We start from the raw sequence: 12,033 nt of genomic DNA, 5'->3' as shown, positions 1-12,033 counted from the left end.
GAGGTAACAGCATGGGGTCAGGTGGTGTGGGTGGTGATTCACTGCTCAGCTCCTGGGTTTGAGTGCTGGTCCTTCTCAGGCTGGGAACTGCTGAGTTCAGAACTTTGGTCTGGTCCCCAAGATGTTCCTAAGGGTAGCTGGTGCTTGGAACTAGGGAAACTTCTGTAGATGCCACCTTCCTGCTCACCTCACACCCCACAGCCATTGTTAGAAAACCCAAGGTTTTTAATTGGATTCACAAGGTTCTCTAGAATTGGATGCCAATGTGCCACTCCAACTTCAGCTTTTTTAGGTTCTATGAGGCACTCGTACTAAAAATCTATTGCCCTTGCAGGATGTACAAAGCCCTGTGTGTCTACCTTTGGCTCTCCGACTTCCATTTCCTTTTGTTCTTTCCTTCCCTCAATCGTGTTGCTCTAGCCATGAAAGGCTGTTTGTGGTTCCTCACACATGTCAAGCCTCAGGACCTTTGCATCTACAGACCCCTCCGCCTGAAATGCTCATCTTCTAAATGAACTCATCCAAGACTCACACTCTGGTTTCAGTCAAGTCTGTGCTCAAATATCACCCCTCCAAAGGCCTTACTCCCACTTCGTTTTCTTGTATGGCACTTAGCACTGAGATTATAGATTCGTTTATTCTTCTATTTTTCTAGGTGTGCCTCCCCCTGTTAATATGCAAACTTTTTCATGGCTAGATCCCCAGTGCCTTATAGAGGGTCAAAAAATATTTGTTGAATGAGTGATTTCCAGTTTAGTTCCTCAAATAGGTCAGGCTTTTTGTCCCCGCCAGGCCTTTGCGCATACTGCCCAGAAGGGCCCTGCCTGCCAGTTCCCTCTTCTCTTAGCTCTTTGCCAGTAATCTTTAGGCGAGAGGTTAGGTGTCAACCTTGACCCCTCCAGTTAGCCCATACTTCGTCAGGTGCGACTACTTCATATGGCTCTGTATTCCAGCACTTTCTAGTCTATCACCGTAGCTTACTTGTCTGTCTCCCACACCTAGTGACTTTTGCAGAGCAGACAGAAACTTGTCCTCATGTTTGGAGCCCCAGTACCTACTAGAACACCCAGCACATAGGAGCTTCCTGATAAAAGTTTGTTGGCGGCTGTTCTCTCTCTGGGTCCCTCCCTCCGTGCTAGAAACAAAGTGTCTGAAGCGGCCTTAGCATGCAGGGTCAGGGATTTGTGAGAGAGAACCCCATGGAAGATATTTTCACAGAACTTCCCAATCCTGCAGTCTTCCTGGTGCATCAGAGGACAGCCCACCCCCTTCCAAGAGGCTGTATAAACTTAGGAGAGAGAGAGAGACCACCTTTTCCACATTTGTGAAGGAAAGCCCATCAAATCGAGTTAAAAATTCTGCATCAGTGGCCTCAGGGTACCCCCCCAACTCCCCTGGGAGAGATAAAGGAAACGGTTTCCCTCCTATATTAGCAGCTTAAAATGTAAGATAAATCCTCCTGCCTAACCAGTTTGTAACAAATGGACTTGGCTGTCCAGTGCCAGGATACATGTCTGATGGATCTATCTATCCATTCTATTTCCTTAGAGATAGCAGCTAAGAAGTTTTATTATTTGCTTCCCTCCCCCATTCCCATTTTCCTAACCAAGCATGTAGAGCGAGCAGTTGATGGATGGATGGTGTTTGGGGTAAAAGGGGCCAGAATCAGATAGTTTTCAGGATATGAACAAACCGGCTTATTAACAAGGAGGCCCGTCAGGCAGGAGGTGGCAGGGGGAAGGGGGAGTGGACCCTGGCCGAGGGCGGGTGATGGATGAAGGAACACCTGGGGTTGCAAGGTGGAGACGAGAGATAACTGGTGGGTGCCGCCGCCGCTAATGGCAGCGCCCGGGCTCTGGGGCGGTCTCCTGCACAGAGGTGAATGTCACGCCAGTCACTTGCCTCCCTTTGACAATCCTCCAAGGATTTCCCACTGTAAATACAATCCCCGTTTCTTCTCCTTTTCCTTTCTGTACAAGGCAATCTACATGCCCCAAAAGAGACAGATGCTAGGCCGGGTAAGAAGAGGCAGATGGTAGAGAGGGTTGGATTGTTTAGCACCCAAGAGTGGAAAGGCAGTCGAGCAGCCGCCACGTGCCAGGCACTTGGGGTGACAGCTGTCCGTCTGCGTATGTCATGTCATTCAATCATCACAGTGTGCCACGAGGACGACTGGCCCCATATTCTGATGGGGATACCGAGGCACAAAGGGGATCCATGGCTTGATCAAGACCACTCTGCTAGGAAGTGGTGGCCTTGGGTCCTACACCTCTATCCGTCTGCCTGCAAGTCCTTTGAAACAGCTCGGCCTCCCGGCTGCAGAGATGTAAGACTGGGGCCCTCTCTCTGCCTCTTCTATGCAAGGGGGCAGGTGGGCAGGCACCGGCTGTATGATGCTGCTGGATCCACTTCTGCTGTAGCAGGAGACTAGGGTGCAGCCCTGGGACTGAGGCAGGGTTGCCCCTTTCCTGTTGTGTGGTCTTGGGCAAATGGTTCAGTCTCTCCCAGGCGCCTTCTCATCACCTGTCAAAGGCAGATAATAAATGCTTCCTCTTGTAGCCATTGAGAGGATTAAGCTGGATTAGGTGTGTGAAAGTTCTTTGTAGCTGGTAATGCCCTCTGCAAATATTAGTTATTATGCTGTTACATTTTCCCTTAATAACCCAGAGCTTGGGCTAGAAAAGCCTTCCATGTCCTTTATGAAGACATCTCCTAGGAGCTAAGCTATTTTATGTCTTTTTTGTTCTCATCGTTATAGCGGGTTTAGCACTGAAATGTTTTTAAAGTAGTTTTAAATGACTTTTCAAAACAAATCGGCAAACAAACCAACAAACCACTGTTCTTGTTGAAGTTTTGAGAATCCCCAGAAACAACATGGGTGAATCAGCTTTGGTGTGCTCCCCAGACCCAGGAGGTCGCTACTGCAACCATCCCCCTCTTACAGATGGAGAAATAAAGGCACAGATGGGTACGGCGCTTGCATAAAGCCACAAAGCTAACAAGCCACAAAGCCAGACAACATCGCAAACACAGGCCACGTAGCCCCAAAGCACCTGCTCCTAAGAACCCGCCCCTGGACTTCTCTTCATCCAGGTTTCCAGGTCAGCCCAGGAGGCTGTGATGTTCCCTGGATGGCTCAGTAAACCCTACATTTCTGATTACCTCAGCATGGAATCTGGCCTGACGTTCAAGAAAGAGAACTCCAAGAGGAAAACGCTGTACAAAAAAATCTGATTTCCTGGCGGCGGCATTCAATAAAGAGGGAATCTCCAAGGCTTACGGTGTACTATTCCAGGGGCTGCGTTCTGAGGTGGGCATTCCAGATTTCGCGTGAACCAGCAGATGAAAAAGAAGGTGGAACCAGAATGCCAGGAGACAACATTTGAGGGGGGAAGGGGTTCTTCTTTGTTCCTTTCCTACCTCTGTCACAGACTGGGCTGGCCCTTAATCCTCTGGGGTCTTGCTGTGGGCATCCATTTGTAAACGTGCTTCTCAGTTTTCCCCCACCAATGGTTGCAGAGTTTCCTGCTCTCTTCCTCTGTAATGTTTCTCTGAGGAATTCTGGTGGTCACTAGGAGGTGTCCCAAACACCCCTCCCCAAGTACCATCAGCCCCCGCCTGACACTGGTTGTTTTTCTCTTTCCTTTCACTCTTGTTCGTTATGCTGCCCACAAAGCTGGCTGAAGGTGCCTCCCCCAGCCCCTGCTATGGGCATTGCCCCTCTTACTCAGGGTTGCTGTACCCCAGATTTCACGGCGCTACCATCATGTGCCACTAATTCACTCGAGTTTCTCACCGGCCTGCAAAGGTTCTGCCCTTAGCCCTCTCACGATCCTTTTTGTTAGGTCATGAATTCATGCAACAATTATTTGCTGTCGCTCGTTGTGCCAAACAGGACGCTGGGTTCTTGAGACATAAAAGTGCAGTAGACACTAGCCCTCCTCCAGGACATGATACGTGAGAAGGAAGAGGAGATGGTAAATGAGTAAATTATAACACAATGTCCTCAGAGCCCAGAGACGCTGGCAAGTAGACATAATGTCATTAAGGACATCTTCAATCTGTAAAACAAAATATTTCTCCATCAAGACACTAATCAGAAGGTCCCCAGGGAGACCTGGCTGGTGTCCCAAGGGCTTTCTGCTACAGGCCCACTCTTTTCCTGAGAGCTTTTCAAATCAGCGCCTGGGAACAGGCCAAAGTTCTCTTCTTTAAAACAAAGATGGCATTTTCCTCCGGATTCTGTGCCAGCAGGGGCCGTTTCCCCCAGCCTTGGCATCCCACCTTGATTTGCACAGTGAGCCCATTCGCAGTAAGGACCGTGTTTCCCCGTGGAGCTTTCTCCACGAGTCACCCCAGGACTGTATGAATCTCTCTACCCCGTCCTATTCAGATAAAGAACTGAGCTCATTTCGGTTAAAAGACTCCATAGACCGAGCTCGCTAATCAGCAGCTGTTATTATTATTACTACTGTTAAAATCATTATAATAATTATCATTCCTGCGGAGGTTATGTGATTAGCCCAAGGTCACCCAGGGAGGAAGCAGAGAAGGAGAGACCCCTCCCCTTCCATCAAGCACATGGTGGAGCCCATGGCATTTCAGAGATTCACGCTCTTAGATGCAAAACCCTCCCTCATCCGGGTATCTTGTGGCGTGTTCGAGCCTCCAGGACCGTTGCCAAACTACCCTGCCTGGACTGCACCCCCACGGACCCCGAAGTTCCCTCCCAGGCACGCCAGTGCGAGCTACGGTCACCGAGATGGGCCAAAACCCCAGCCTGCGTTTATCCTGCTTAATTCTTAACGCCGTGTTTCAGCCTCCTCCTAAATGGGTTTGCAAAAAGAGCCACGAGGGGAAGTTCAGCCCACAAATAAGAATATAATTATTACACAGTTTAGCAGTACCTGGGCCTCACCTGGGTATTCACCGGGGCTCCGAAACTCAATTGTTTCTCCTTCAAGACCGTATTTAATAGGATAAACAATTTCTGCTAAATGCAATAAACGTGAACCTGGGCTGTCATCTCCATAATCAACTTAAATTTCCCATTAGAAGCGGTGGCTGTGATTGAGATTCGGAATTTAATTTGGCGGAGCTGGCTTCGACGTGCCCGTGCAGGCTTCCTGGGAGCCTCCCATCAACCCAAGACAGAACCACTCTTCCCCGTCTCTGGGGAACCTTAAAAGAAGATAGATGATAACTCAAGAAAATTATACGGCTTCGGTATAATGAAAGAGATAAAACATTATTGGATTAGCCTGTTGAAATAACAGCAGACGGCAAAGCAATAATATCAGGGCAAACAAGGGCCCCCTGGCCCCGCGGCTCAGCGGGAGGGCCACGGGGACCGGCGAGGGCAGCGGGAGAACCAGCGCACTTGCTGCCCCAACCCCAGCCGTCCGATTCGGCTCCTTCCCAGGGTGGTTCTGTTGACTCCATCCCAGAGGGCTGGGCGGGCCACACTGGCAGGTGACGGTGACCCATGCCATGGCGTGGTGGACGTGTGAAGGTCTCAGGCCCCAGCACGTAGCCCAGAGGCAAACGGAAGCCATTGATGCAGCGGAGAACAAATTGGTTGAAAATGAACAGAACCGGTTCACCTTCAACCACTTCCCCCCTCCCCCACCATCAGTTTGATTTCAACAAATTCACATAAAGTTCTGCAACCAGATGGGGAGCATCCAAGAGCAAACAAAATCCGATGGGCTGTTTCGAGGTGATGGAATGAATGAGAGCCCTAAAGTCTGAAGGATCACTCTAGTCAATCTAAAAAATCAAAAGATTTTGGATTTTGGTAACCAAAGATCAACTAACTGCCCTCTTTTTCTCCCTCCTCAAGCAGACCCCCTCACCCAGGTGGGATTTGGACAAAAGCAGGAGTGAGCAAAGTGGAACATACAGAGGTAGGGGAAGGTACATATTGCACATTGGCCTGGAGCCATCAAGTTGAACTTCACCTTGGTATGTTTCCTCTTCCAGCCACTACATCTTCCTTTCCTCCTTCCTCCTTCCCTCCCCGCTTCCTTCTTCCCCCCCCCTCCTCCCTTCCTCCTTAATTCAGTGATTAATTTCCCTCGCTCTTTTCTCCAGCTCAGGACCTTCTCTGGGCACCTACTCATGTCACAATCATTCAGCTCTGCTCCAGAACTCCTGCTTCTGACATGCATAACATTTCCTTTGCTCAGCATCAAAGGGAGCGGAGGAACCAGGATTCACTGTCCTCAGGATGCAGTGGGTAGAGGCTGTCAATACCACACATACACCCCATGTTCTTCTACATTTTAGTTCCTAAAAATCCTCCGTCAGTAAATGTCTAACTACCGAGGGGAAGACAACACGACAGTAAAAGTCTAACCCTCTGGAGCCCAAGCGCCCATTCTGCAGCCCAGCTCGCCACTTCCTAACTGCGCAGCCCCGGACTAGCCACGTAACTGCTCTAAACCCCAGCTCCCAAGGCTGTTGGATGGGCCTGATGTGCATCGGCCTTGTACGGCCGTCATGAGGCTGGAAGGAATGAACACACCTAGCACCATTGTAGATGTTGTTCCTCATTCAATGCATATTCACCGCCATTGTCACTGCATGAGTCCATGGAGTCCTTAAGGGAGGAACAACTTCATAACTAGTCACTGATTCATTACTGGGCACCTACTCTACACCAGTCGCTGCTAGACAGAAGGACTTCCATGGGAACAGCTCCTAACACGGTTCCTGGCTGGTAGTGCACGTGAGTGGAACAAAAGTAGACAGATGAGCAAAGGGAGCATGACTGAGATTCTTACGCCCTTAAGGAACCTGTAGTTCATGGTTAACTCACTCTTGGTTCAATCCATGTACATCTTGCAAATAACATCTTTATTTTAACCCCCCTGAATGGCATCGCCCTCTACCCTTGGGCTGGCCCCCGGTAGGAGCTGGTAGGAGGTAACTGGGCCTGAGTTCCTAAGGGCTCAGAGCTCTCACAGGGGGCAGCCCACGGTAGGAAGAAGCACTTCTTCCTTAACATTTAAGTGTTTCTGAAGCATGGCCCACGCAGGGGTTGCCTCCATTTTGAGGAGGTGGATTGTTGCACTGCCTTTGTCTTGTTTTATGTCCTCCGGAACATGGAGACCAGTCTGACCAGCAATTCCACCTCCCGTCAATGGGGACATCTAGAAGAAAGAAGGTCAGTGAACACTGATTAGCCCTTGTTACACCTGGTGCCCTATGGAGGGGTGGGGGGTAGAAGCCAAAAGGCTTTGGGAGTCGGCTCTCAAATCCTCCCTTCAGTGAGCTGTCTTTCTTGCACACCATGGTACTTGCCACACTCCCTTCTGCCACAGGGCCTTTGCAGATGTTGTTTCCCTGGTTCAGAATACTCTTTCCTCCTCTATTCATCTGGTCAATCGCATTCAGCCTTCAGATCTCAGGTAGAGGGTTGTTTCTGCAGGGAAACTGCCCTGACCTCTAACTCCCCACCAGTTCTTCATATTTTAAGCTCTCGCCGGCCATTTTATAGCAGTTACAACTAAAACCTTAAATGTGTTTCTGGGGTAATTCAAATCATGTAGGGCTTTTTTTGCTGAGCAGCAGTCTCGATGATGGCGGGATCTCTACTTGATATGCTCACCACTGAATCCTCACACCTAAGCTGGCACATAGGCGGCCTTGGTAAACGTTTGTTGCATGACTGGCTCTCAGCTTAGTCACTTCTTAGTGACAGGATGCTGGGTGGTTTGCTTCTTGTCAATGTATAAACTAGGAGCTCTGTGATCGGTGAGCATCATGCGTTATATGAAGTAATAACAGACACGGCACTCTCCCCTTCCCGATATTTGCCTTTCCCTTGAGGATTTTTTCGGTTGTTGATGACACTGACAAGTAACTGATTCTCTCCACCACAATACATCAGGTGTCTGTCGGAGTCTCTGATGGGCAGTTATCCTTCCCCATGCATTGCTTGGTACTTCTGGGCCTGCCCACTCATAAAATGAGAAGGTTCCAGTAGGAGGTATCCAGGGTCTCCTCCAACCAGGAGAAATCCTGTGGTTGTGCACTACCTGGTGGGGGCATATCACTGTGTGGGGCCTGGTTGCAATGTGGTGGCAGGGGGTGGGGTGGATAAGAACAATCCTAGCATTTCACTGTGGAGAATAGTGCAGGCAGGAGTCAAGAGCAAAGGCTGTGGCAGGCACACTAGATCTGAACCTGTGGTCTTGCTCTTACAGTGTGACCACTGGGCAAGTTCATTAGTGACCTACAAAGCACCTCAGTTTCTTCATCTGTAAAATGGGGATATCGATAGTACCTCCTTTGTGATGTTATGGTGAGGACCAAAGGATCTAATGTATGTCAAATACGAAGTGACAGGATTCATTTTGCTCTAAAACAAACTAACCAACAATTATTTTGCCCTTACAATGTATTAGGCCTCCTCCCAAGGGCTTTATATAGGTTTCAGGTGAAACTCAAGACAGCTCTAGTAGGTAGTTAATTCCATCATCCCCATTTTACAGATGAGGAAACTGAGGCACCAAGCAGTCACATAAGTTGCTCAAGGTCACAGTTACTGAATGACAGACGTGAAACTTGAACCCACACTGAGTCTGAGCACTCAGCAAGGTGCCCAATACATAGTAGTACATTGTTTTCACTGGATGCATCGTTTCCTTTTTTAATGGTATCACCAAAAAGAGAAGGAAGGGAAGGGAAGGAGGAGTCAGGGGCTGAGAGCATGTAGAGAACTCAGATAATAAACTGGCCAAAGAATTTAAGAGCTGGAAAGGATCTTACGGATAGCCTAGTCTTTTGTTTGTTAATTCAGCCCCTACCACGGAGCAGCAACTATGCTGGGCCATGGGGACACAGAGATAAATGGAACATGATCTCTGCTTACACACAGAGGGGACGCAGACAGATACAATCCAAAATATAATATGCTAAGAGCTATAATAGGCATATGTTTAAAGTGCTATAGGAGTGCATGGGAGGAATTAACTAATTTTACTCAGGGGTCGAGGGTTAGAACTTCTACAAAAAAGGGACATCTGTGCTGGATTTTGAGGGCTGAATAGGAGTTCAGTTAAAAAAAAAAAAAAGAAAAAAAGGAAGGTAAGCATTCCAGAATGATTCAAAGAAATAACCTGCAAATTCCATGCATTGATAGTCCTAGGACACAAAGCACTTTTAGGTGTGAAAACAATGAATTACAAAATCAGGAGCCAGGATGGAAATTTCATAGTACCCAGCTCCCAACCTGACATTCCCAGTGCTCTTTATGCCCTTTTGAATCATCCCCTGGAATTCCCTAGATTTCCCTTATTTGACCAATTCTCAAAGATTGCTTACCTTTCTCATGGGTGACCTCGCAGGCTGTGCCGTGGACTCCAATAGGACAGATGCACTCACAGCGTGATTCTGGAAAGACAATGCAGAGAGAACGTGACTCACACCATGTGAAACAGAACTCCAGAGTTCAGCCCTCCTCATTACAGTGGTGACACTGCCATTAGATTAAAATAGGAGAAACATTTAGTTGAATGGTTTCAGAGAAGAAGGTTCAGGGCCAAGAATACCTACTCCTTCCTTAAGGGCCTTTTGCTCACGAAGGGTGTTTATTACCATCATGAGGATTCACACAGCGTTCCTGAGGAAAATTACTCTGAGCCGACATTTGACCCAGCCTTGTAAGTTTCCAGTACTAGAAGCTACATTACAGGTCACTGGGGCCACTGGTCATTGGTGCTCAATTTCACCCCCCACGCATTTAAGTGTCCAGCCTCTGCTTGAACACTCCTAGTGATGGGGAACTCACTGTCCTTAGAAATCTCATCCTACCTTTGGCCAATTCTGACCCTTTGGAAGTTAGTCCATATGCTAACCTGTAACTTGTCACCTGGGAGTTACTCTCATCTGGGTCGCACAGAATCCCTTCATAGGATCATCCTAAGTCAGGCCCAGGAGCACCCCAGTCTCTGGCTTCATAGTCTCCCTCACACCAGTGCACATCTTCAGGTGGGTTCCAATTTCTGGGTTCCAATTTCACCCAAAGGCATGGGGATTTCAGCAACTCTAGATCAAGACCTTGAGCTGATGGGCTGACCCCACTTCTTGCTGACCACTCCCCCACTTGGGGGGTCCCCATTCTGATGGCAGAACTTCCCAACCTTAGGCTCTCACTTATCTCTGCTTTGCTTCCATCCACCCTGTCCAAGAAGCTAGACACATACTCCTCAATCTGTTGGGAGTGAGTCTTCTCCTGTGTCCCCTTTGTTGAGTTGGCTCTGTCCTAACTCCAGGCGGCTCCCCCGATGGGTGGGGATCTGCTGTACCCAGTTGCTCTGTACACCTTATTTTGGCTTCCTGCTGGACTGGACCTTTCCTCAGCCATCACTGCAGGCGCATAAGATCCCCTGCCTCAGCCAACCGCAAATTTGCTGTGCCCATTGCAGTGGCCCCAGATATGACCCTTAAAGTTAAGAATCAAGTTCAAGTGGCCCATCCTTGCGGTCACTCCCTCCATCCCTCCATCCCCCAATCTCCTCACCATGTGTAGGTCAGGATGTGCAGAGCCTAGGGCCTCTTCTTTGGCCCAGAGAATTGCCCCAAGTCCATCCCCACCCCTTCGTTTCAGATGGCACCTTCTCAGCCTGGTCCTTCGGTTTTATGCTGCTGGAACTTAGGTATTCAGGTGGCTGGAGGAGCACGACCTAGCTGCCTATTTTGACTTCTTGGGAGATAGACTGACCCTTGTTCTAATGCTTGGTACACTTCAGTGTAACTCTGCTCAGCTCTAGCCCTCCCACTAGTTTGTAAGCTCGTGAAGTCATGGATCCCGTGGGCTAGTGATTTCAGCTGTAGATCGGCTTCTCGGCCCCGACTCCACAGGGCAATCACCTGTCGGGCTTTTTCAAAGGCCAATCCCAGTGATTCACTTTAAGTGTTCCGGGTTGAGGCCCAGGATTCTCCCCTGCAGCCCGGGATGAGACTGCCTTAGAGGGACATTGTTCTCTCCACCCAGGAACTGCAGCTGAGCCCAGGGGGCCCCTGGGTCCCATCCCACCTCATTGTGCTCCAGGGAGGTGGGGACTTGGGCAGGTGTGAGTCCTAGCTGGGCTGCAAATTAGAACTACCTGGAGAAGGCTTACCCATCCTGACGAGGGGCCTTCTAGAGACTCATATGATCCACGTGGGGGCCTGAACATCAGTAGCTCTGCAGGTCTCAGGGAGTTCTGATGCCTGATGAGGGTGGAGAAGCTCAGTTTAAGAGGCTCCAAATGGGGACACCTGGGTGGCTCAGTTGGTTGGGCAGCTGCCTTCGGCTCAGGTCATGATCCCAGCGTCCTGGGATCGAGTCCCGCATCGGGCTCCTTGCTCGGCGGGGAGCCTGCTTCTCCCTCTGCCTCTGCCTGTCTCTCTGTCTGCCTGTGCTTGCTCACTCTCTCTCCCTCTGTCTCTGACAAATAAATAAATAAAATCTTAAAAAAAAAAAAGAAGAGGCTCCAAATGCCTGGGGGGGGCTATTTTTTCCCTCTGAGAAAATGAAGAGGGCTTTATGGCAGTCCTTGGGGCCTCTGAAGAGGGCTGGGGATTGACCTAGAACTCTTCTTGAGATACCCTGGAGGGTATGCTGATTTGATGATGTGTTCTGGCCCCGGCACAGACCCCTCCAGATGACGTCGTCCACAGGAATGCCCGCTGCGGGGAAATGGTACCTTTCAGGACAGGGAATCCATTCCCTTGGCAGGGAGCACAGTGGCAAGGGCTGACTTCCTTCTGGAACTCCTCCAGAGCCTGCTTCATGTTCTGCTTTATTGTGCTGGAGAAGGCAAAGTCTGTGGCCGTCACCAGTTCATACAGAGGCTCTGTCTGGGGAGCAGAAAGGCAGGCATTTCAACAGAAAACGTTCATCAGATAGAAGGTAGAAGCAAGGTTCCACAGGAATGAGCAAGGAGTTGGTGCCTGGAGATGAGTGGATTCATCTGGCACTGGATGGATGCCCCAGTGTGTAGATGGATGTCCCATCCCACCGCATAGCCACCAATAAACTCC

At 49.4% G+C, this 12,033-nt stretch overlaps 1 protein-coding gene across 1 annotated transcript in view; it reads right to left on the bottom strand.

Annotated features, from left to right (window-relative positions):
• Positions 1-6,837: 6,837 nt before the first annotated feature.
• The window catches only part of C8B (complement C8 beta chain), a 43,147-nt gene continuing 37,951 nt past the window's right edge, over positions 6,838-12,033 (bottom strand). The window contains exons 11-13 of the mRNA XM_047728418.1: positions 11,697-11,850; positions 9,331-9,399; positions 6,838-7,154 (exon numbers count right to left, since the gene is read on the bottom strand). Of these exons, the coding sequence (XP_047584374.1) occupies positions 7,003-7,154; positions 9,331-9,399; positions 11,697-11,850 (375 nt within the window). The 3' untranslated portion in view covers positions 6,838-7,002. The remainder of the gene's footprint in view (positions 7,155-9,330; positions 9,400-11,696; positions 11,851-12,033) is intronic.

The sequence above is a fragment of the Lutra lutra genome, chromosome 4 (genome assembly GCF_902655055.1).
Source record: "Lutra lutra chromosome 4, mLutLut1.2, whole genome shotgun sequence".
NCBI classification, from domain to species: domain Eukaryota; kingdom Metazoa; phylum Chordata; class Mammalia; order Carnivora; family Mustelidae; genus Lutra; species Lutra lutra.
The sequence above is the reverse complement of the archived record's forward strand: the minus strand, read 5'-3'. Positions and strand labels throughout refer to the sequence as shown.